General features: G+C 39.7%; 1 protein-coding gene across 3 annotated transcripts in view; it reads right to left on the bottom strand.

Moving 5' to 3' along the window:
• The window catches only part of LOC103037390 (inositol polyphosphate-5-phosphatase A), a 210,562-nt gene that overhangs the window by 86,471 nt on the left and 97,223 nt on the right, over positions 1-26,868 (bottom strand). For all 3 annotated transcript variants that reach the window (XM_022684630.2, XM_022684631.2, XM_049481646.1), the window contains one exon: positions 4,513-4,576. In XM_022684630.2, the coding sequence (XP_022540351.2) occupies positions 4,513-4,576 (64 nt within the window). The remainder of the gene's footprint in view (positions 1-4,512; positions 4,577-26,868) is intronic.

Here is a 26,868-nt window from a genome sequence, read left to right as displayed (position 1 = left end):
GAGACTGTTGAGATCTAAAACGTTTTGAAAATGAACACATTCACTTATATTTAATATGCAGGGGTGATAGTGAAAAAAAATCCTGAGCCTGAACTTTTTTTTCCTGTTCCAACAGGGTGAGGAAGGGGGGGGGGGTTGTTGGGGAGGGACAACAGACTGCATATGTGACGTAACATAGGCATAAATGTTGACACATTATTCAAACATTTAATAGTCTGTGTATAACCTTATTGTCAAGTGACACATTTTAGATAACGTTTTCATTTTCATATTTACATTTTCTCCACTCTTTTTTTCTACTGAGAGCTCTTCTTAAGATGGTGTCCTTGTGTAAAATAATGTAACTTTATGTTTCATAGAGATTTTTATAAACGTCAGGACATGTGGTCTTACTGTGAACTACAAATGAACAGAAGTCACATTACAGCAGTGTTTCTCAACCCTGATCCTGCATATTCTACTGCATATTAACACTGTTCTGTATATTCTTCTGCATATTAACACTGTTCTGCAGATATTCTTATGATTTTAGCCGATCTGATTCAGGAGTTTAGGGTTAAGCAGTTTATCAGAGCTGTGTGTGGATGAAACTGGTGAAACCGGTGAAACTGCTCACTTACAAGAAGCTGCAGTTCCTCATCCAACCACTAGTCGGAGCTGCAGCAGCACAAGCCCCCGCTGTCTTTACTCAGTCACAGCTACAGCCCAGCCACGGGCTACAGAGCTCAGCTCAGCCAGTCTGGAGCGTTTTTTTTACACGTTTTTTTTAAGTTCATCTGTGTAGGAAAAGGTTTTAAAAACGGATAATACAGCTCTCTACAGTTCACCTTTCAGCCAAAGCAGCTAACAGCAGCAGTTGTCACGGAGGCACTGCTCGGATTACATTATAAACAGGTCAGTTAGCGCGCTGCTAACCTCATGATGTTTATAACTACGGAGTTTAGTGGACACACCACGGCTGCAAGGTTAGACTGTTGAAGGCTACTGGAGACTATTAAAGGCTATTGGAGGTTATTGAAAGGGTTATTGGGGGCAGAAATCAGTAAAGGCTGGTTAGATAAGTGATTCACCTCCTCGTCCTTTACTGCGGTGAAACTGCGACTAGCGCTGTCACAGTGATGTTTATTTAACGTCATTAAAACTGATTTTGTCAGGTATTGTCTTATAAATATTTACACAGAACTTATATCTCTCATAAAAAGCGTTTATTTTGGTCAGTAACACTCGTGTTTATTTACTAGCAGCGTAAATTACCAGTGTTTGCTTTGGTGTGGATGTAATTAGGGGAATCTGTACCAGCCAGGTTTGCCAGGCACCTGTGTGGCATTAATGTGGCATTTGGCCCCGCCCAAGATCGGTATCGGCGATCGGCCCATCGTGGTGAAAGACGACCGGCGATCGGAATCGGCCCCAAAAACACTGATCGGTTCAGGAGGTGTAAAAAAGGAGGTGAATTTTGGCAGTGCATCTGCGATTCTTTTGCTCTCTGCCCGTTTCTTTCGCTTAGCACAACCACTTTCATAACTCCGCTTCATTTTCACTGTGACAGCTGTCACTCTAGGTGAAAATCAAGATCAGGTGAAAATCTAGGTGAAATGATTGTGGAATTGTGGAAAACACAATTTTAGTTCAGTGATCAGGGTTAAGAAACTGCTTTAAACTACAAACATAAAGTACTGTACTAAATTCTGACTATCCACTACATCTGGCTTCTAGCTAATTAGCTATATTCATTTTCTCCTGTAATCCTAAACTAATAACGACAGTGAAATATGTGAAATAGTGATTAGCTGATCAGGTACAGGGCAAGTTGAACATTACATATATAGTTTATTTATTTTCTAAAACCTTGACTCCCTATCAAGCTAACTCACTAACACAGCTGCAGTTTATTAATCACAGTGGGTTTAATCTGTGTGCTGATACAAGAAGTGTATTTTTAACCAGCTATCAGAAACATATCATCACAGTTTACGTGTTTAGCCTACCGTTATCTTTTTTTGAGAAAAATCTCCGTATATCCAGATCTGTTTTTAAATCAGCTGAAGCTGCTGCTTCCGATCCCGCTGCTAAATCTCACAGCAAGGGAGGGGCTTCCCCCGCTCCTCCGCAAAAAAAAAAAAAAAACAGCAAGCTGATTGGCTGTTTCTACTGAGAGGCGGGACTTAATACCTGAACCGGCTCTATTTATTTATTTATTTATTTTATTTATATATATATATATATATATATATTTTTTTTTTTTATAGAGCCACGCTACGCCGGATTTCCGGCGCGGCGCCGGAACGCTATCACCCCTGAATATGTTATTATACAATACACACAGCTTGGTCAAAACAAGGTCACCACCTGGATTTAACTAAGCAAACAATTAAGAGCCTCTCATTGGATAGTTACTGCATGGATGATTATGTTTTAGTTGGTTACTGATGCAGTGAGTAGCTTCTCATTTGATAAAACAACCATGTGGAAAGACACATCCTGTGGTCATGGAAAAAATGTTATCAGACAACTAAGGATAGCTAAAAGTATTCAAATTGTTTTTTTTTTTTAGAAAGAAATGTCATGACCAATGATCACTTAAAAGTTTGGAGAAATACCGAAAATAAGAGCATTTCCACATGCATAATGTGAAGCTGTGGAACAGCTTTAGTTTGCCAGAGAGCATAAAGATGGAAGCAGGGCATGTTATCTGGTCCATATTTACCCTGTTCTAGAGGGATGGGCACATCAGGGTAAGAAGAGAAACAGGTGAAGTGATGCACCCATCATGCCTAGTGTCTACCGTACAAGCCTCTGGGGGCAGTGCCCTGATCTGGGGTTGGTCAGGTCTAGGTTCAGCAACAGTATGTGCTGAAAGATTGAGGTCAGCTGACTACCTGAATATACTGAATATAGATCAGGTTATTCCATCAATGGATTTTTTATTTCCTGATGGCATGAGCATATTCCAAGATGATAATGCCTGGATTCATGGGGCTGGAATTGTGAAAGAGTGGTTCAGGGAGCATGAGATCATCATTTTCACACATGGATTGTTCACCACAGAGTCCAGACCTTAACCCTATTGGGATGTGCTAAAGAAGACTTTGCGCAGTGGTCCTCAATACCATCGTTAATACAAGATCTGGACAAAAATATATCTATTGACATTGCAGAAGCTTGTGAAAGCAGAACTGTTTACAGAGCAAAAAAAGAAAAAGCAAAATGTTCCACTACACTGAAAATTGCATCAGCTTTGTTTTGAAAAATGTATACTTTGTGAGAAAATAACTTTAAAATAAGACTACCTTTATAAAGGGTTTATAACTTTTCAAGCTTCCTTCACCGACGCGAGTGGCTGCCTGTTCCAGTAGCTCCGTCACTTTGTGTGTTTTTCCGAGTTTTCTTACGTTTATTTATCATCTCTAGAATTTCCCAATAAATAAAGTATCTATCTATCTATCTGGTTTACAATTAGTTTATTAATGGTTACTAATTAGGTTGGAAATGCCTTAAAAATCAATAATAATCAGTTATAACATACGTAGAAAGGGCAACAATGACCTGTTGTTTGCCAAATAGTGGATCGACAGACATCTATATTGTTGCCCTTTCTACGTATGTGTTATAACTGATTATTTATGTAATTAATATAATTAGTAATAATTAGTAATTAGTAACCATTAATAAACTAATTGTAAACCAGTTATAAACCCTTTATAAAGGTAGTCTTATTTTAAAGTGGTACCAAATAACTTTACTGGAGTTAGCTAGCTATCTATTTTTAATGCTAAAATTATGCAGAGTGAACAAAAGGCCACACGTTTAAAATGACACGTAAAAATCTTGAATCAATCTAAGAAATTAGCTAATTAATGTTTTTCTTTCACAGTTCTGGTTTGAAAATAAATCTAGAACGTCCAAAACTAATAAGAAAAAGATAAGTCTATAACTATGCATGTCTACACTTTGGTCTGCTTCCCTAAATGCCATTCTACATCACCAATAAACCTCTGTGGAAGACTGTGATCATGGGGCCATCATGCTTGGGACAGGCTGTGAAAGATTTTGAAAGATGCTGCTTTAATTCAGGGGGAAAGGTTGAGGAAAGCGATATGTGTGTGTATGTATGAGGGAGGGTGGGGGGTCCTCCAGCCACTGCTGTCCACTCTCCCCTGTCCTTCACGGGGGTGACGGCAGCTAATGCTGACACTCATGTAATAGGAGTGGCTTTAATTAGTGTGACCGCAGGGACTGACGGCCTCTGACCCCTGTCGCTGATGAGGTCACCACTAACTGTCCAATACTTGAGCACACTATTACCACAGCTTGAAATCTCATGAATTAAATTCTAATATTAATGAGCATTGCTATTCCTTATTACTAGCTCAATCTCTTTGGATTGCTTTTTCTACCCCTCTGCAACCCCAAAGGCTTGCAGCACTATTCTAATGGAACCAGTGAGGGTGATTGAGATGCTTCATTATGGGGACACTGGGATTAGTGGCAGTGTGGAAAGAAGACACTTACCTTTGAAATCAAACTGGTGGAGGTTTTTCAAGGATTCATGTACAAAGTAGCAACTTCCTAGTGCCTACAAAGAGAAAGAGAAGAGAAGAAAGAGGGAGGTTAGAAGATGTTTACAGGTAGAAACTCGCTATAGTAAAAAAACAGTTGCATCCTGAAGGAATTAATCCACAGGAATAAACCTTGGTGGGTAGTTGTGCCCGATTGTCATGAAGAGGGTCATCTTCAGTGACACGTTCCACTTTTGTCTTAGTGTGAGGTAGGGCTGGGGCGACGCGTCGACATAATCGACGTCATCGATTACAAAAATACATCGATTTGCATAACGTGCGTCGGCGCGTCGTAAACATGGCGGCGCCTGTGGAGAGCATTAGAGGTTAGATCGGGCCCAAAAATTCCAACTGGCTGTTTTCGGGCTGTTTTAATGAGCGAAATATGATCAGAATTATGTTAATTAACACGGTAACATAGAAGCATAGAACTATTATTTAATTAAAATGATTTTTAAGAACAGCTAAACACAGTTCTGCAAATCAAACGCGGAGGAGTTCACGTGCGAGAGACACAGAGAGAGAGACACAGAGAGAGAGAGAGAGAGAGAGAGAGAGAGAGAGAGAGAGAGCTACTCACAGGTGAAGGTTCTCTTTGATCTCCTCGTGCTCATATTCTAGTCCCATTCATAATTCTGCAGCTCCCTCAGTGTTTTCTGCCGTATTTTGCGGCTAGCGCGAGCGCTTACAACTGACACCGCGGACCGCGAGGTGCCGCCGCGTTTGTGCCGAATCCGACTCTCTGCTGAATCTGACTCCCGCTTCGCGGACAGAATCGGCACAACACCTGCGCTGTAGAACTGCGGTAGTGAAAACAGCGCTTATAAATAAATTAGTTTAGTTTCACTTTCAGTTTTCGTTATTTTTTTTAAATAAAAATATAATTAAAAAACAGACGCCTACATCTCGGACTATTTTCTGGAGCCCGGGTCGGATTTACGGGCGGGCCTCGGGTCATGTCGGGTTCGGGCAGAGAATCTAAGCTCTAGAGAGCTTGGACTCCGGAGAGCAATCTCCAGCTACAAAAAAACGCCAGCGGGCATCTAAAGTTTGGGAGCATTTCACGCAAAAGGGCAACAATGTGGTCCTCTGCCATACGTGCAAAAGGAGCACTTGAAGCGCAAACATCCAGGAGCACTATGTCAACAGGGTCACACAGTAAGTTACCGTTTACATCAGGGTCTCCGCGGGTGTCCTTAAAAAGACTTAAGGCTGTCTACCAAAGGTTTTAAACCTGCCACAGGCAGAAATTATACATTTTTGGTTTATATTTGTGCATGGCATTTCGCAGTTTCCAGAAACAGTAGCATTATTCATAAGTTCAGGTGTTTAGCTAAGCTAGCTGCCTTAAGTTATTTTAGCTAGCGCCGTCGGCGCTGCGGTGTCACACCGTTTTCTGTCACCGTCGGAATTTTGTGACCAGTGCTCACGGTTATGAGCGTTCATTGGCAAAACGGAAGCTTTCTATACCTACACCCATTGGCGTAGGAACCGGGGGGGATGGGTGGGACATGTCCCACCCAATATTAGAAACAGGTGGATTTGTCCCCCCCAAAAATGAAATAGTTTCGCTCAGCTCAGTCGTACTGTTAATGAAGAGACCGACCGCTAAGCGCTGGGAAACCAATCACGGTGCCGGTTCAGGGAGAAAGTCCCGCCTTTCAGGAGAAACAGCCAATCAGCTCGCTGGTCTTGCGAGAAGAGTTAGCGTGCTGGTGGAGGAGAAGCCCCTCCCCCTCGCTGTGAGATATAGAAGCGGTGTCCAGCATCAGCTGGTGTTGAAGTAAATCTGGATATACGGCGATTTTTCTAAGAGGTAACGGAGTTTACCATGTGGCCTGTGTTGAGATTATTTCTGATAGCTGGTTAAAAAGACTCTCCAAATCAAAACACACAGATTAAACCCACCGTGTGATAATAAACTGCAGCTGTGTTAGTCAGTTAGCTTAATTTTGGAATTAGCTAGACAGGGAGTCAAGGCTTAAAAAAAAAACATATATGTTATGTTCAGCTTGCCCTGATCAGCTAATCACTATTTCATTTTCAAATTGTGTTTATTAATTTAGGATTGCAGGATTTACTGTAAGCTATAGTAAACGAAAAAAATAGTTAGCTAGAAGCCAGATGTAGTGGATAGTCAGAATTTAGTACAGTACTTTATGTTGGTAGTTTAAAGCAGTTTATTAACCCTGATCTCTGCCCTAAAATTGTGTGTTTTCTACCAGATCCAACTGATTAGCTAATAAACAGTCCTTTACTGAGTTTACCTGTTAACATCCTTTTCATTATGTATGTCAGCAGTGTATTAGACACATCATACCTCCACTTACTTTATTAAGTGACTTTAAAGCAGAGTAGGCAGTGGGGATATGCAATAGAATGTGTAGGAACAGGGTTGAGAAACACTGCTCTAACCTGACTTCTGTTTATTTGTAGTTCACAGTAAGACTAAATTCTGAGTAAATAGAGGGATTCCAGGTGAATCCAAATGTTTTTTTCTTTAGTCTAATGTTTATATTAACTTCTGTCAAAAATCTCTATGAAACGTAAAGTTACATTCTTTTTTCAAAAAAGGACACCATCATAAGAAGTGCTTTCAGTAGAAACAACTAAAAGCGCAGATGATAACTGATCAGTTTTTGTCATATATGTATATAATTCAGACATTTCACGCATATTTGTTTAAATGTAATGTGGAGTAACATGGTGGTTGTAAAGTCACCTTTACTTGGATGTAACTAATAATAAACAGAGTACAGAAAAAAGGGATTATTTGTGATTAAAAGTAATTCCTTAAATGTTGTTCTAGGAAACTATATGGGCTTTGGTGCATTAGCAAAAGTGTCCCCCCCAATATCAAACCCGCTCCTACGCCCTTGCCTACACCTTACCCTCAGCCCTAAACTGAACCGTTTTGGCCAGTCGGGGTAAACATTAGAAACGAACACGTTTCGAATCGGCCAGTGCACCGGTCTGCTGAGAACTACTTGCCAGTGGTCACAAAATCTAGCGGTCACAGAAAACAGTGCAACACACGGTTGTGGTGTATGGGAGCTTATCCATTTTTAGCGTTATAGATCTAAACAACGTGCTGTACATGTAAGTGATTATAAGTGTGGGGTTTGGTTTAGTAGGCTTGTGTTGTTGTTGTTATTATATATAAATATAGTAATTTATCGTTTGCTTTAAAACGTAAAATAATTATTTAAATATGTTTCTCAATGAATAGATTAGTCGACTAATCGAAAAAAATAATCGTTAGAATAATCGTTTAAAAAATAATCGTTAGGGACAGCCCTAGTGTGAGGCAGTGCAGACAGTGCAAAGATCAAAGATCTGTTGTTGTGCGTCACACACTCACACGTGTCCTGGTGTGGGGTGTAATTTCGCACAATACCTGGTCTGGCAATACCTCACTTCAATCAATGGCCCTACTTGTTCTGAACACACACTCCAGTGCACTATTACAACAGGACAATGCTTGTCCACATACTGTTGCAGTCTAAAAAAGCCTGCCTTAAATACATATATTATGCCATGGCCACATTTTTCGTCTCACATATCCTCGACTGAAAATGTAAAGGATGATTTTGGACAAGCCACCAATATTTGACGTCCAATTTCTTTCTGTGTGCAACTATTTTTGCAACTATTTCTTTGATGATGAGTGTACATGAGTAGCTCAATAAGCTACTCACAAGCACAATATAACTACATCAATGCAAAATTCCTTAATTTTAGTAATTTAATGACACATTCTTCAGAAGTCTTCGGACACAGAGTGAGAAGAAGCGATGCAGCCGACGTTTCATGTCTCAGCACACTTCCTCCACATACAGAGCTCCACAAAAGCCTCTCAATCCAATTCTCCCATCTGAATGGAGCAAACAGGCTCTGATCAAAACCACCATGTGACCCCGAACACCGTGCAGACACCAGGCTGCTTTCCTTTCTTATGTAACGAGCTCTGAAAATATGACATGTAAATTATAGATAGACCTGATTCTGTCAAAGCAATCGGAGCCTTTCACAGCCGGCACAGTCAGACGGAGTTTAGCATGACCAAAGATTTACTTCAATAGGATTATATTCTTAATTTTACTGAACAATCAGACAGTTTCCCCAGTCTGTAGACACCCCAAACAAACTCAGCGAGTAAGAGGATGGATGGAAGAGAGGAGGGAAAAAAAAAAAAAAAGAAAACCTTAGCCTGAGGGATTTGGTCCGGTTCACAGTTCACTAGCTGCTTTTGGAGGAGCTTTCTCCCCTCACGCTCTCCAGGCAGCAGATAAAGCCAGGGGAGCTGATTTCTTTGCTCTGAGGCCTCAATGCCAAAGGACCCATTCTCTCAATTGTCCTGTAAAACCTCCAGAACTTCCATGGCTTCACAATAAAGAGGGGGTCAGTCCGACGAGGAGCCCCGCACGAGGGGACGGGTGAGAGTTAACATGAGAGGAGGACAGAGCTGAACAGCTGAACACACCACAAGCTGGACCATTGACTTAGAGGGCGATAGAGGGATAAAGAGAGCGAGCCAAAGCCCAGAGTGATGTGTGTGAAGTTTTTCCAGAGCAGGTAAGGACAGAGGTGATGAGGTAGCAGACGAGAGGCTCTGGGAGAGTTGAATTCAGACAGAGAGAAGCCAGAAAACTCCACACAGCTGAGAGACTGGCCGTGGTCAGCCCTCTGCATTATTTATGAGCGAGAGCAGCACATCTTGAGATTACACATCTGCTGATTTGTCAAAAGGGAAAACATGAGGTCCTGCCCATCTCCTTTACACACATCAGCCTATCTTACGGAAAACAACCGTCACGCAAATAACTGATGAGCACAGACGGCTTGTGATCTAAATTACTGAGCTCAGAGAGAGAGAGAGAGAGAGAGCAAGAGAATGAGAGAGAGGGAAAGAGAGAGAGAGGGAAATCTGAAGAGTGAAGGACAGCTTCCAGGAATGGCCCTGATTTTTTTTTTCTGAATGCTCTTGAGCGTGAGGGAGTGTGTGTGAGAGAGAGTGTGAGAGAGAGAGAGAGAGCAGAGCAAAAGTAAAGGAGGGACAGAACTCAACTGACGCACAATATTATTGCAAAATAGGTTTAAACTATTAAAAACATATTTATTATTAGGGAAAAAAGGTGAGCAAAGGAGATGTGGCAACAGTGAGACAAAAAAAAGGAACAGAGAGACTGTTAGAGAGATAGACCCAATTTACACCTGGCCATTTCATCTACAATATCTTAAGTATTATATCTGCTTAAAGTCAAGCCACATAAAAGTGCAAGAGTTACATAAAAAAAAATAAACATCAATCTTTAGGAGGTAATATAGCTTTGTTGGTATGTATCTATGTAAACACACATATATCTCCCCAGACAATTGAAACCCCACCGATCATGACTGGAACTCCTCCCCATGCAGTACGTCACTACTGAGGTAATCAGTGTAAACTCTTGTTTTCTTTTCTTAATGTATCTCCAAAGATGTTGTCTTTCCTTGAGTTGGTGTGTAAAACTGTAAATTTTTAAGGCAGTAACAATCTTTAGCACAGCACAGCACTGTTAAACGTTGCCATGTTATAAGTAATTTGCATTTTCCATCCCACACAGCCATCAGATTTCTGTCTCACTAACTGAACATGAACGTTGCTAAAATTTCATATTGGATATAATCCATATACAAGGCACGTGAAGTGACCAGACGTACACAGTTGTCACAGAGTTTGAGAGAATAAGGATAAAAAGGTAAGACAGAGAGGACAAGAGTAAAGGGGGAGAAAAGTAAAAAAAAAAAAAAAAAAAAAAAAAAAAAAAAGAAAGGAATGGGAAGTGACAGAATAAGGCTATGGGGGAGTGAATTCGAGAGTGTGCAAGAGAAAGTGAGTTGTAGAGATTGATGCGGGTGAATAAACTATTGTCGTGTGCACTTTGCGTCAATAGTTTCCCATAAATTGATAAACATCCCAATATATGACAATAAAATGAGTCCCCTTATTACTTTTATTATCACTTTATTATTAAGGGCTTCAATAAGAGCCGTAAAATCATTAGCGCCGCTGCTCATCAGTCCTTATCTAAGTGCTGCACGGCGTGTCCTTGAGTCACAGGAGCAGGTAAATCAGTGGCAGTTGTAGTCTCTGCGGCAGCTGGAGTGCCCTGCCAGCCGCTCTTTGTTCTACTGTCACAGAGAGCTATAACCAAATAACCTCTGTGAGAGCAATCGCTGCAAATGGCATGCTCATGATTACTTTGAGCAAATTCCAATTAATCACCTCTCAAATAAATGGTAAACAATTGCATCCAAGCGGCGGCCTCGGCCATCATAAAAATTCTATACGAGAGCTCTAATAAATATTTAACGTCAAAGTTCAAACCCACTGCCTCGTTTTCCCCCCCTCGGCCATCTCCTCCTCCTGCGCCGGGGCACTCTTCATGAAGAACCTATTATATTAGCGGCCCACAATTAATCCATTTGTCTCGAGGCATGACAGCCTCAAAATATTAATTGGAGCCAGAGCGCGCTGACAGGAAGTGCTTATCTTTTACCCGCTGCTTCACAATGGGCCATGTCAAGCGTATGTTTGTCACGTCCCACGTTATTGATTACCTGCCAGATTCACTTGAAATAATTAAAAGTATATTTTACATATTTATAAACCGGACTGTCACGGGCACTACTTAATTCTCCATTAGTAAAATGCACTCTATTAAGTGCACTAGGCAGGCCAAGGGAAGGCAAGGCAAGGGAAGGGAAGTGAGTAATCGCAGTAATTGTAGACAGAATGACAATAACTAGGCCATAAAAGGCAGGTTTTACAGCTGCCCTGGAAGCCCTGGAAAGGCTCCCTCTCAGTCTTTTGCAGACGCAGGTGACGCAGAATATAAAGAGCTGTGACTGGGACTGCATTACATTCCTGCTAAAGAGGAACGTCATACATACAGTGCACCAATTAAACAATATTCTAGGTAAACTCAGGCTGTCCTCTGTAACCTGCCTAATCAACTAAACGGTTAGTGTCTTTGGTTATATAAATCTGATTGAAGCTGGGCCTGGTGATGCCACAGCCATCAGAAAGTTACTATTCTCCTCCAAGCATGATCCTCTCTCCACCTGTCTGTGAACATTTTTAACCAAGCACAGATACAGGTATTTAAGAAGCTACTGTATCAAGTTTTTCCAACAAAATAAAAAAAAAATCAAATGATTTTCTAATCAAATTATCAAAGTATAAAATCATACGTAAACAACTTTACTGAAATAAAAAAGGGAATAAAAACTTTATAAATAAAATCCATACTGTGTTTTTGAAAATCAATACAACATTGCAAAACAAAATATTGTAAAAAAAAAAAAAAAATATATATATATATATATATATATATATATATATATATATATATATATATATATATATATAATAAAGGAAGATATTAGAAAAATGAGTCCCAATGCTCTGTAATGCAATTATTAGGATAAAAAAAAACAGTATTTGAGTTTTAAATATTATCTGATTTTCTCATATGGCCATATGTAACGTATCCCTGTTTATTGCACTATTTTATGCTACATTTTGCATAATTGAGGCATTAATTCTAGTAATACAAGAGGCTTGCTCTCTTGTAAATCTAAGTTCAGTTTAAGGCCATGGTAAGGTTAAGAAAATATGTAAGAACATATTTTATAAACATCAAATGATGTTTTTAACGAAAAAGAAAATAATTGATCTTATTTTTTCTTAGGAATTAAGTTGAAAAAACATTTAAGAACAATTTTTTTAAGACACTTTTGTGAACGCAGTCCTCAGACAACATTTTTCATTCAGAATCCTCTATAGTCCAGAACCATTTCTTAACCTTTGTCCTTGAAACCGACCCCATGTTATTTATTTATTTTTCTTTTTGATCAACTAAAAAAAAATAATCTTGGACAATAAGTTGTTGGACAGATCTCAAGCAATAAAGATCATCTTTAATTGTGTGAAAAAGCTGTAGACGTTGGCAGGTTTCTGGGCAGCAGTGTGCTCCGGGCCGAGCTCTTACAGAAGTAAGCTGCACTTACTGCAGAAAAAGAGGACGAAAGCTTGTGACCTTTAATAGATTTTCTGCATTCAATTTGAAAAATGAGCTATAAAGCAAACATAAATGTAGTCATTTTTCCAGTAGTCAGAGCTCCGGTTCTGCAGAGTGCTGTCGTCAGTCCTCTGAAAGCAGACGCACTCTGCTAGGACAGTAGTGGGTCATGAGCCCGAGGTGGGGGTCAAGCTGTTAGTAACGCGGGGTCGTGTCTGTGGGTAGCTCAGTGAGGAGTGTAATATAGAGCTTTTTAATGAAAAAAATGTAGCAGACTACTTAGATCCAGACAAGGAGGTAAAAAAATCTACTTTGGATTAATATTGTTATTATTATTATTTTAATTATTATTATTATTATTATTATTATTATTATTATTATTATTATTATTATTATTATTATTATATTTATCTCAAAATTACTTACTTAAATAAAGAAAACTGAAAAATAAGACTTTACTCAGGCTTCAAATAAGAAGAAAAAAGTACAGATTCTGCACAGCACAGATTGAGAAACAATAACAGAGCTTGACCGAATATTGCGTCAGGCGTTAACTGATTGATTGATGTGTAAAACAGATTTTCACGCAGCTTACATTTTGAAAATAAATTGTTGAATTATAAATAAATAAACAAGAAAGTAGCAAATAAGATAGCGCTGTTGTCAGCTATTTTGGATTTATCTACTGTTTATTTTCTTAATATATTATTTGCCTCTAAAAACCCTAAGAATATATTAAGATTGTGAGATGGGAGAGATAACTTTTTCCCCCCAAAAAGCTATTTTTTTTTTTCTAAAAAAAATTTCTTTGATCCTCAATATTGCCTATTGTGTTGTTCTTAGCAAGGAGTGCCCATTGATTTGAATAAGCCAGTATATCTTTGTTTAAAAACAGTGAATTTATTTATTTAATCTTGTATACATTTAGGTTTTTGAACATATTAAAATCAATCTTAAAATCATAATATGGTTTATCGCAATTATATCTGGGACAATTTATTTTCCAATAAAAAGCTGCAACAGACCTAACAAGTATAATAGCCATACATTTTATACCTTATGTTAAACCCTTAATCTGGTGTACTTCTGCGTCTTATACACAGTGTCACTTTGAGGTCCAGCACAACATGAGCACAGTTTGTGATGACATGTTTGGTCTGCAGTGTTGTGATAGAAATGCTCTCCCAAACAGACAAGAGCTCCTTTAGGTCATGATGGATCAGCGCTGCATTCAGGTCTGTTTGCAAATAGGATCCAGTGACAGAGGAAGTTTAAATGAGAGTTTTCTGTGTGTATCCAGTCAGGCCCTCCTGCAGCAGATGAATAATAGACAGTGTGGCTCAATACTCTGAATACTCAATCAATGAGTGAGGGCTGTTTGGCAAACACATATGGCTAAGGATGGGAGGTGGGGGATAGGGGGGGCAAGGGCATCGGGATCTGTATCTCAGCTGAAAAGCCACCCTGTTAGTGACGCCATCTCTCTCTCTTTTGCTCCCTCTCTCTCTCTCTCTGGGTGTTGTGATAGCCGAGGATGACAAACAGCCTGTTTGTGCAGTATTGGAGGTTTGTGCAGGGCTGCTCAGGAGGCACTGGCTTGCTTTGGATCCTGAATAACAAGTGCGGCTCTTTGCTGGGCAAAGTTCTCTACAGGGCCAGGCTTTGAAGCTTAACTCACTGCAGTTTGGCTCAGAAGAGCTGCGGCTTTGATCACAAGTTATTGAGATGTTGGCTAAAGCGAATTACTTCAGTTAAAAGAAGAAAAGAGTATTTCATGGCGTGCTAAAAGAAATTAGGTATACACTTAAAACTGACACAGACGAGCTGTATGTAGTCCAAAAAAGCAAAAATACTAGCACTGAGAATAGGCTACAGTAAAGCTATAATGTGTGACCTTTTTCCATCTGATTCTCCACACAGTCAGTGGCTTAAAGAAAAATTATCTTTCTGCCTTTCTGCCTCACAGATCATTCCTACAGGATCGACACTATTGACACCATCTCATTCTCATTGTCCTCTATTGGATTTGGTTTAGAGCCTGAAATGCTACCATGAATGTGTCAAAACATCAATATGTGTTGCTCAGCTTGGTCAGACGTCAGTCGTGGTTCATTAGGAGTTCAATTGCTTCCTTCATGGTGATCAGCTAAGATAAAGAGTACAGCCATCTGTAGAGAGAAACAGCTCCGCTCAAGTAGATAAGAATGAGCCACCTGAATCCACTCGCAGCAATCCTTCTAGTGTCCAGATGTTCAGACTGAGCTCCTGCAGAGAACCATGCATCAGAACACTGACCATAGAGCATTTTCACACTAGCCTTTTTTCTGAACCCAGGAGAGCTTACTTAGTGAGATTTAGACATTTGGTCAAGAGTCAAAGCTGTTTTAGAGCCACCCAGAGTACCAAACTCTGCTTTTCTGAAATCCTAAAACCACACTTTTACAGGACTGGAGCAAGATTACTGTAATTCGCTTGTTTGAGTGAGTGTGTGTACAGACAGTGTGGCTTAAAACGTCTCACATGGACAAACACTGCCTTATAACACTTAAGTATTTGTATTTAAGTAAAACAATAAAAAAAAAGTGACGCATTAAACTGTGCAGTTGATGAGTTCTAATGTGTTAAAACAAACCAGCACTAATGAGCACCTCAATCCAAAGTAGCCCAGTATTGGCTTGGCAGCATACTCATTTATTCTTCATTCTTCAAGCCTAAAAAAACTGCATTAAACTCTTTATCTGCCTTCAGAAAAACAGCTCTACATGTGAAACAATGTTTAGGCACATTTTCTACATTTTACAGGTTTTCTACGCACTTCACACAACAAAAGTTTTTCGTGTATAATTTTTAGTTGTAGACTTTTTAAAAATTGTAAATCGCTCTTTGCTCAAAACTGACTAAGTCAAGTGACTGCAGATGCCCCAACAAATATCTAGCAGGTATATTCAATACCTAGACCTGTCAGCAATTTTAAACCGTAGAGTATGAAAGGTGTTGAGTGTTGAGTGAGATGGTGGTGCAGCAACTACCTACAGTCAACGCAAGTGGAACACAAAATGAGAAGAAAGAGGAGGTTGAATTTAAGACTCCGCAATCCATAGTTACATGTGTACAGAGAGTACATCACACCCACAGTAGACAGCTGATGATCGTGACTGGCAGTGTCTGGCTAGAATTGTCCATGTGAACAGTTAAGTAACTCTGTCAGGAGGTTTTACATGCATATTTTAGCAACTATCTGATTTCTTGTGAACTCCATTCAAAATGACCTTAAAAAAGGAAAAACAAACAGTGTAAGTGTATCAATCAAAAACAATGCAAATGATTAAAATGTAAATTATGCATAAGTCAATTTATATATATTTTTTCATTTAATCTTTTCTTTGCATTTTTTAAATGTTCGCTTAAAACTATGATATTGTTAAACTGTAGTATTAATTAACAAGTTTATCATACCTTAAAACATGTTTCAGCTTTTATATCTAGCTTAGACGTCTGCTTATTTTCAGACAGGATAACTGACTGCTGTACTCAATAAGAGGAAGAAAAAGAAAGACTAAGAGAAGCAGAGACACAGACAGAGAGCTAGATAGAGAAAAATAGAAATAGAAATTGGGACAGGGTGGGTTGGGGGGAGGAGGAGGAGGAGGGGCAGCAGTCTGAAAGAGTGCTTCTCATTTTGTTAAAATGTCTCCTACACTCGGTGGCATGCTCTTATGATTGATCTGCAAACCGCTGATTTTATTTCCCCTTTTTGCGGAAAACGTTATGGATGGGTCTAAACAAGGCGTAATTGGCCAAACCAGCAGCCCGCACAAGACCTGCCAACAATCCAGCCCACTCCCAAGGTTGGCCGCCCTGGCAGGGAAATATTGTGCATTAATTTCATTTAGTCTCTCCTTCCAACATCCAATGGTAGAAGTTAATTAAATTGCTTGTCCATTGTGTTCATCCACTTACAAAGTTAATGATATTGTGCAGGGGGATTAAAGAGCGTTTTATAAAGCGCACGGGATAGGAGCTGGCAGCCTCTACATTGCCCGGCTGAACCCTGTCAGTTGCGGAGGCCGGCGGCCCCCATAATTAGCAGTGAAATGGATGCTTCCATCTGCCAATTTCCTGCCATGCTCATCAGTCGTGCCGAGGGCCCTCCAACCTGGCTGCTTGCAGGGTCTAAAGCAATAAAGCCATCATGCCAATGACATTCAAGCAGAAAGAATGGTACTGAGGGGGAAAAAATCATAATACAACTATACATAATGTGAGTCAGACTTTTAAAGAGGCTTTCTCTTTCTTACCTTACTTTTATTTTTTTGTGCTCAAAACTGATTAAGGGCTATGGCACGAACCTGTCTTGTTTGAATAATGTCAGATATCAAAATTCCTGGCTTATTCCATTTGATGAAGTTATAAAAGCAAGCCTGAAGTATTGGGAAGCTCATATTGCTAAGCCAAGAGCTTAATATTACATAGAAATAAGCTATAATAAGTAACATAGAAGCAGAAGTCTCAAAAGATTATGGAACAGGGACTGGTATTGTGTCTCATGACTTTTGTCCTATGGAAGGAAAAGAACACTGCACTGACCTGTGGAATATGTGTGTGGGGTCTCCTGCATTGACTGTGGATGTGATTTCCTAGAGTAACTTCTCTATTCAGATGGGCAATTCTAGCCACTCACAATCAAGTATGTTAAATGCCAGCACAACTTAAAGGTTAAACTGGTTAAACTCAAGTCATACAGCAGGCTCATGTTCAATCTCACTTATTAGATACTACCTCACAACTTATAACTTTCCCAGGTGGTCCCCCAAAAGTCACACTTCGTGATCAATTATCACTTTAATCACATGATTTGGGCAAGTCAATTTACTTTCTGTAGTTCATTATTTCAGGGTTTCTCAACATTTAAAAACAGTCATTATTGAAAGTTTGAAGCCAGGAGGGTTAAAGCACTTCCAACATATTCCACCATACAACTTTTTATTGTAAGATTTTTAAAGACGGTATAAATAAAATTTCACCTGTGAGATTTGTTCAGGCCAGTTTAAGGCTGTACACTATAAGATCTAAACAGCATATAATTGCTATAAACCAAGTACTAACATTTGTACCAGGCCATATGAGAGACTAAAGGCTGACCAAAAGCCTAAATACTCAGATCAACAGGTCTTTCCACAATCAGCAATCCATGGCCCTGTGTACTACAGCAAATAAGTCAGCCAATCCCTCCCAGACAGCACTCAACAGTTTCCATATATTAAAAGGGCAACTACTTCAGTGGGATTTAAGACTGTGATCGCCCTCTGAAACCTCAATCCTCAAATAAACCAGTGCTTTAAGCGACTGGCATGGTGAATAACCACTCTCTCTAAGCAAATATGAGGCACTCAGCTAATCTCATCATCCCCCTGAAGGCCCACGTACATGATGAATATTATCAGTGTTATTAGATTTGCCAAAAAAGAAAAATCAAAGGCTGAACAATTGAGGGATCCATTAGTAATTAAAATGACATTACCTCCCTCTCTCTTTGTCCACTTCATGCGGGGCTGCCAAGGCCATCATTTAATTGTTTCAAATGCCAGGGATAAAATGCTTTTAATATACTTAGGCTCATTAATGTAAATCATATTCCACTATGGATGTCCAGTAATTAAAAAGAATATTTCAACTTGTGCCATTTGTTTTCTTTGTCTTCTCCTAAAGGTATCCTCATTAGACAGAGTCTTTTAGAAATGACAGGACTAAAGGGCCATTGATTTTTCTTTATTCTCTGCTTTTGGAAATATTGTTAATGTTGACATTCAATGTTCATCAATCTAGATTATCAAGCTATTTAATATGTGGTCTGCTCCTCCGATCGTCCGTTATGCATCTGATTGAATTAGGAGTGTATTGGGTGCAGGGGAAGCTACTGGCCTTTCATGCAAACTGGAGACATGCATGGGACGTGACAGCCAGGAGTCCTACACAATGAAAGTCTCATAGCACACTCAAAGCTCCACAAGGACAGGAATAGCAAAGTCATAGCAGCTCACTTGGTTTAATGAAAAGAAAGTTCTTTCTAAAAGTTCGGTGTTTATAGTTCAGCACCTCCTCAGCCCTGGACACTGTCCACCGGAGGGGTCGAACTGGCCCCTTTGTATAATTGATGAGCCATCTCTCTGGCATGGTCGCGACAGGCCGCAGACCAGGAAGGTGATTGGTCATGCAGCCCACAGGAAGAGCAGCCTTTGATTTGGACCTTATGTCCTCCTCACTGGACTCCGGTGTCCTTGCTATGACATACTGCCCCCCTAGCCTGTCCAATAGGATACAGCTTTATAGTAGTGGCCCACAATAAAATATAGTGCAGTGAGACATCTTCGTGCCATACATCAGTCCGTTCTGGGAGGGATTTATCTATATGTTCCTCATTTTTCCACCCATCTTTTCCCCTCTTCCTCACCCCTCTATTCACGCAAGGCTCCGGCAAAATGAGACAACATGGCCCCTGGACAGCCTGGCCATCAAACACTACTTTTATATGGCCGCGCATCACTGCGGTCAATCAAAGTATCAACTCGCCGAGTCGTTTTGGCCTACAAATCCTGGATAGTCGGTCAGTTTCGACCTCGGGCTACAGACTATAATCTAACCCTATTTGGAAGGCCACATTGAATTTGTGAGCCTTAAACAGTCCGCTGAGAAAAAGTAGCAGTCCGTGAGCGAACCAGGCCTCCTTTCCACAGATACTGCCACAGAGGCGTTTTCGGGACACAAACAGTGAGCACAGAGCCGTGAAGCTTTAGAGAGAGCCGAGAAAAAGCCCGGTGGCTAGCTCTCGTCTCCGCTAAGTCCCGGCTCTGGACGGTATTTGTGGCGTCTTTGTCTTTATGTAAAAGCGGATGCCTGCCAATGATGTGTTATGTAAAGTTGGCCAGGCTTGATTGAAATGGCAGGATATCCTCCATGCTAGCTTAGTTATACTTCAGTGCATCGGCAGAGAAAAAGAGGGAGAAAGCGAGAGGGCATGGGGAGGCTGCACGAGCAGTTGGTGGAAAAGGTTTCTCAAATAGAAAATTATGTCATGGGGGGTAAGGGGGTTCTGTAATAATAGTGATAAATAAAGAATAGAAGAGGTTCTGTACGCAGATGTTCTTTCAGTACATCGGGAGAATCATAAATCGGAGCCGTTCCCAGCCTTTGAGGGAGGGAACCGAGAGATTGGCCAGGGGGACTAGAGAGCAAGGTGGTAGAAAAATCCCCAAACTACTGTTCAGCCAATAAAAGGCACAGTTTCAAAGGCAACTGATACCATTGTGACAAAAGCATTATGCAGGGTTTGCCAGTTGCTTAAATTAGCTTTCAGATTTCTGAAGAATGAAACACATTTTAGACAGCGAGCTGCTTCACATCAGTGTAAGTACAACAAAACATTAAACTGACAACACTTTCTACTTTTCCTGATTCCTGTATGTAGACTTTCTTATTGTATCTTCATCATGCACACTATATTGATTGTGTATATATAGTAGGGATGGCTTATAATTTATACTTTTACTGTAATTAAGTTATTGCACCATAATACCACAATTACACAGCTCCAAGCACTTTTACTTGAACTAGTAACTATATATTATTTGGTTATGCGATACATTTATGGCACGCATCTAAAATGCTAAAATCAGATAGCATAAGTGAATTCTGTGGAAGATGAAGACTGCAATGACAATCCAAACATTCCTTTAAAGTGCACCTTAAGTTCAATCTTTCAATCATCACTTTATCACAATAAAAAAAAAACACTTAACAGTGTTTACGATCAAGCCTGAAGCCTCAATTGCCCCTCTTCATCGTATACTGTACATTAATGCATAGTGACTGGATGAGTGTCTCGAGGTTTCCTCACAGGATGAGCCAGATCCATTTCTTACGGGGGGAACAAGCGAGGCACAGAGCAGCTTTCATTAGGCCTGTTTCACTGACTGAGACAGGCCACATCTATTGAAGCCCTACATCTCCAGCCAAAAAAAGGAGATTCGCGCAACACGTGGAGCAAAAGCACAGGAATACAATTAGCCTGTTAAAATTAAGAAGCTCAATCTAACTAAAAGAGTATAACATCCAATCTAATTACAGAAGCCTTTAATGAGGTAGTAATTAACTGAGAATGGCCGTGCACAAGCAAGGCATTGTGGGTGAAACATGAACATGGGACGTGGTGACCCGGGGAGTCCTTATGTGTGATTAAAGTCCGCTTGTAAAGCATTAGATTTTGAAATATGGTTATGTTTACTCTATGACTTTATGGGTAAGCATTTCCCAGTTGCACAGAAGTTTCTGATCCTCTCTGCCAGGTGGCCTGTGAATGACATTCATTGAGCTTATCTGCTTCTTTCAGTCACACTCTCTCTCTCTTTCTCTCTGCAACTCTCAGGTGCAGGCAGCCTTCCTCCACATGGTGTTTACTGTCTGAGACCCTTAGCCTGCACTGTGAATCCCATAGTGGACTGATAAGGATTCGCTTTGTTCTTCCAGAAGATCTCGCCATCCTCAATAAACTGCAGCCTACCAGCTTAGATTTGACCCTTTTACTGGCATCCTTCATAAACAATCCATTCCTTACGATGCTGCTTCTCATAATCAGTAGGGCGCTCTCTAAATGATCCCCATAACCTTGAACAGACTGTATTAATTTCCCTGACAAAAATCAATTTGAGAGGGACCAGGGCGAGAGAAGAAAGAGCTCATTATGGGTCTCAGAGACGCCGTCCCCTCTTATTAGGAGCGTCCAGTTCATTTACGAGACACGCTTTACCGCTGTTAGGCTGAGGTGGAAGACAAAGTCATTGTTCATTTCCCCGGATCGGGTTAAGAGCCACTTAAAATCAATTGGCCTGTGTATGTTTAATACTGTTAGAAAATGAGAGGCTAAAACCATTGCGGTGATTTGCTGCACATTTACCTTCCAGTAACCACAGGGGGGGAAGCCAACAAGCCTGATTTGCTTTTAAAAGATAGCAACAGTACGTATCACTGCAAATCAAAAGTCTGAGGACACCTAAAATAGGTAAACGCTTCTAATACAAATGAGAATATTTCCTCTGTAGACTTCTAATAAATTAATATAGTAAACATCAGACAACTTTTCTTGTTCCTGGACAAAAGAGAAAAGCACAGGAGGACAAGCAGCAATAAGAAGCCACAGATAATTTACCCCTGTCATGATGCAAGTACTCATCTGCAGTCAAACATTTTGTCTTTTAAACTACAAATGAAATCCGAAAAATCATTATCTGTTATTCCTCACTTCACAGAAGACAATGAACATGAATTAATATTAATATTTACATGTATGCTTTAAGGTGTGCACCTCTTTTTTTGTTTGATCATTTCTGCTTTGGTGCTGCAACTCCATTATTGTAGTGATACAACCCTGCTGATAATAGTTCAGAAAGTTTGTATTTTCAAATATCTGGAATACTTCGATATTTATAAAAGATTATTAAAGAAAAGCATATTTCTAGCCCTAATATAATTCATATTATAGACCCAAGTATATAATAGGCCTGAGTTTAGGAATGGTTGTTTATATACAATTGAAATTAAGTTGTCCAGAAACAAAATAAACGAGTTGTCCCCCTGTCACAGGGGGACGTAGGGCCCTCGCACAACAGCGCAAATCGTACCGGGCCAAACCGAGAAACCGGTAAAAGTAATTTTAAGGTCTTATTGAGTGTGCCAATTTTCAAGAGTTTTCTATCCTGTTAAACATGTGAAATATCCATTTAAAATACAGGTGGTGCTATAGCGCTGTTAAAATACATGTATTTGAAATTCTAATTCTACATCAAACAACAGCCTCAGATAAGCAGGCCGTTCAAATTTTGTGAGTTTTTCTCCGTTATAACCTCCTCAAAACACCTGGCATTACCTAGGTTTTGACCTCCTGTTTTGATGTGGGATCTCAAAAATTCAACCGTCCACCATTACCTCCTCGTTTAAGATATCGACTATTTCTTCTAAATTTATCATCAGATATGTTTAATGTTTATTTGTACCAAATATCAAGAGAATTCAACAAAATTTCTAGGAGTAGTTTGACAACATACACAAAAAATGTATGTAAAATTCAGATATTTCAAAATGGCCGACTTCCTGTTGGGCGGAGTCAGTCCTACCAATACTGAAAACGTGTCTAATGATGTCTCTTGTGTTTTTGCCAAGTTTCAAGAATTTTTAATCATCTGTGTTCTGACTGTGTCATGGTTTCACTTTGGTTTAGTGTTGGGTCTCTAGTCAATCAATTGCCCACCATTACATCACTGTTTTAGCGATCAACTATTCCTTTGGCAATTTTCATCAACTGTGTCTGATGTTCATTCACAGCTAATTTAGAAGTAATCTGACAAAGACTTTAGGAGCAGTTTAAATGAGTTTGTGAAAAAAGTGTAAAAATATTACAAAATCCAATATGGCCGACTTTCTGTTGGGCGGAGCTAATACAAACCAATTGCAAATATGTGCAGAGTCATAGTATCTGCGCTCCTACCAAAATTTGAGAAGATTAGACAAATTTTGACACATCCACAGCTAATTTATTAAACGAACGAATTAAGGGGCGCTGTAGAGTCCGCTAGCTACACATGAAAAAATTATCACAATATTTGTAAAGTGTTTTTAGATCTTATGGAATCTGACAATTTTCAAGAGTTTTTGAGTGTTTCTGTAATGTCAAATATGCATTGAAACCTAGGTGGCGCTATAGAGCCAATGAAATATGTATATATGAAATTTCAATTTTTAATCAAAGGACCACTTAAATCAAGCAGGCCTGTAAAGTTTCGTGAGTTTTCAACCTGTTTAACCTCCTCAAACACCTACCAACACCAGAATGTATTCACTTCCTGTTTTAATGGGGTATCTCAAGCAATTCAACTGTCTGCCATTTCGTCCTCGTTTAAGATATTGACTATTCCTTCGCAATTTATCATCACGGATGGTAGTAGTTTATTGCTGACAAATATCAAGAGTATTCCTCAAATTCCCTAGGAGGAGTTCGACAAAGTATGCAAAAAATGTGTGTAAAATGCACGTTTTTCAAAATGGCCGACTTCCTGTTGGGCGGAGTCAATCATATCAACACTGAAAACGTGTGTAATGATGTCTTTTATGTTTTTGCCAAGTTTCATGAATTTCCAAGCAGCTGTGTTCTGACCATGCTAATGTTTCTATTTGGTTTAGTGTTGTGTCTCCATTAAATCAATTGCCCGCCATTACATCATCGTTTCAGCTATCGACTATTCCTTCGCAATTTAGCACCACGTATGTCTGGAGACTATCCATAGTCCATTTAGTTGTAATCTGACAAAGACTCTAGGAGGAGTTTGAATGAGTTCGTGAAAAATGTGTAAAAATGTAACATTTTTCAAAATGGCCGACTTCCTGTTGGGCGGAGCTAATACATGCCAATGGGTATTATGTGTGGCATCGTAATATCTATGCTTCTACCAAAAATCTTTAACATTGGAGAAAATTTGAGACAGCTACCGCTAATTTATTAGCCTAAACCAAATAGGGGGCGCTGTAGAGTCATTTAGCTCCACATTAGAAAAACGATTACATTTCTCGAAATCATTTAAAGGCATTATTGGGTCTGCTAATTGGGAAGAGGCTAAGAGTTTTTTATAAATGTCATATAAAATAGGTGGCGCTAGAGAGCTGATAAATTATGAATATGAAAAATTCCAATTTTACATCAAAGTACAATCTATGCCAAATAGGCCTGTGAAATTTTTTGAGTTTTCGAACATCGTAACCCACCCAAAATGCCACGGGAAACTTTTTTTTTTGCCACTTCCTGCCAAAATGGCCGACTTCCTGTTAGGCCGAGTCAAATAAATCCAAGTGATTCTTGATCGGTATAATGAGGTCAATGAGCGTACCAAAGTTGATGCACATTGGACAAACTTTATCCCGGCCACTGGTAACGTTTGGGGGCGCTATAGAGCTCCTGATCAACGCCCAAGCCCAGGAACCATGAAATTTTAAATTTTTCACCGGCTTTGACGTCTGTGCCAAAATGCAAGAGTTTTCGAGGATCAGAAAGGCCTCAAAAATGGGCGCGAAGTTTAAAAATAAAAATAATAATAATAAACGGACCAAAAACAATAGGGCTTTGCACCTCCGGTGCAGGCTTCGCCTGCGCCTTCGGTGCTCGGGCCCTAAATATATTCGGGTCATACACTGCAACAGACAAACAAACTTTAAGTAAATATCCCCTTTTTGTTTTTTGCATGTTCAATTGGTCATCAAATTCAAAGATGCCAAGGTCCTTCCTAGCTTTTGGCAGAAAGTGATTATCACTCTTTGAACATCAGGTTTGTCTTTTTCCTACTCACTTTGCTATTTATGCTTTTGGCTGGAAAGAAAGAGACTCAAGACCTCTTCTGATGACTGCAATCAAATTAGAAACGGTAAATAAAATCATTAGGATGAACAGATCTGTACTGTAGTGAGGAGAATCGGTCCCAGATCCTTGGTAAATAAAATAACGCACAAAAAAAATGAAGAATCAAAAGGTCTGTGTGTCTCCATAACAATACAAGTACCAAAGGAGATAGAGCTGAAAGATTAGAAAGCAAAAGAAAGACAACCAGTAGACGGTGGACTGCACAATCAGACACAGGGAGAAAATGAAAGACATAAGCATAGATTGAACCAGAAGGAGAGAGAGAGAGAGAAAGAAGGAGTCAGGGAGCTGCTGGAGGAAAGAAAGTAAGGAGTCAAGTCTGGTATGTGCTTTAAATTTGATGCACAATACCTGCTAATTCGATTAAGTGCCTGCCATGAGTGGTGCCTCTGGTTATGGTTGATGTAAATGCAGAGCTGGTTGACTAAACAATGCAGGAGCATTAGAATAAGGTGATTGGATAAGAGAGGAGAGCGAAAGGCTCAAGTCAGGACACACAGGGCCCTGCCAAGTCCATTATGGGTATTGAAGACATCCCACAATCCAGGAGCACAAGCTTCCAATGCCAGCAGAGAAGAAGGTGGTGGTCAGGGTGCGGTCTTCATTGCTGAAATGGTTCCACCTCAGGGCACGGCGGCGCAGGTAATATGATAAAATGCTATGATGGAGACCTACTGCTTAGGCAGATCAGCCAGGCCTCGTCAGGAGTTCACTTCTCACCCACTTAAACAAATGCACCTATTTGAAAAGTAAATGAGATGAGATTGGGAGGGAGGCATGCTCTGAAACGTGGGCAGGAGAGGGGCTGGGAGAGCATTTTCACTCAGAAATCCACTGCTTCTGCATGAATTTACAAACTTTCAGTGTCATACTTGTTAGCCTATCATCAACATACACACCGGTGCTATGTTCACAAACTTGCAACAATGGATGTGGCATGTAGATTGATTTCATAAGTTTGAAATAAATTTGAAACATTTCTTCGGGATATTCAATTGGCATCTGTGCCACACACATAGGAATTTATCTTCCACATTTATCACATACTGTATGTGCAGTGTGCACACGGTTTCACACGTTAGTCAACAGTGACCACATATTCAGTTGCATTCTGTTGGTTCCGAGGATCGAATGAGAGACCTTTTAGACATAACGTCAATTTTCTAGCCTGTAGAACATAACAGCCCCTGAAAGACTCTGGCCCATGCTTCCATTATTCCTACAAATGTGCCACACATTTATACTGTAAACATCCTATTCCATCACATCCCAAAACTGTTCAAATGTATTCATATACATTTATTTATATATAAGCTATATCTGAACTCATTTCCTTTCATCAAACCAGTTTGTGACAACCTCTTGTTCTGCTAAAGCAGAGTATTATCTCACTTGACATAAACAATAGAAGATGAGCAAATTGTAGCCAAGAAGGAATGCACACGTTCACCAATAACACTCAAAAAATATAACTTTGCCTTTTTTTTTTTTATAAATGGTCCAAAGTTTGCTAAGCTGTTGGCTTCAAATTCAGAACATGCCATCTGTGTGACTCTGCAGAAACTGAGATTCTGAAGAAACAGAGACTGTTCAGCTTATCTTCAAGGTTCAAAGTATTTTAAGAATTTTAAAATGCTTATTTTGTTGAATTGATCAAAATCTTGATCTGAGATATTGTAGCCTCTCTGTCATCTCGATCACAAGGTGAGATACACTATATAGACAAACAAATTTGGGACACCCTTAAGAAATTAAAGAGAGGGTATTAAAGAGCGTTCATCCTGCT

The sequence above is a fragment of the Astyanax mexicanus genome, chromosome 7 (assembly GCF_023375975.1).
Source record: "Astyanax mexicanus isolate ESR-SI-001 chromosome 7, AstMex3_surface, whole genome shotgun sequence".
Lineage (NCBI taxonomy): Eukaryota > Metazoa > Chordata > Actinopteri > Characiformes > Acestrorhamphidae > Astyanax > Astyanax mexicanus.
The sequence above is the reverse complement of the archived record's forward strand: the minus strand, read 5'-3'. Positions and strand labels throughout refer to the sequence as shown.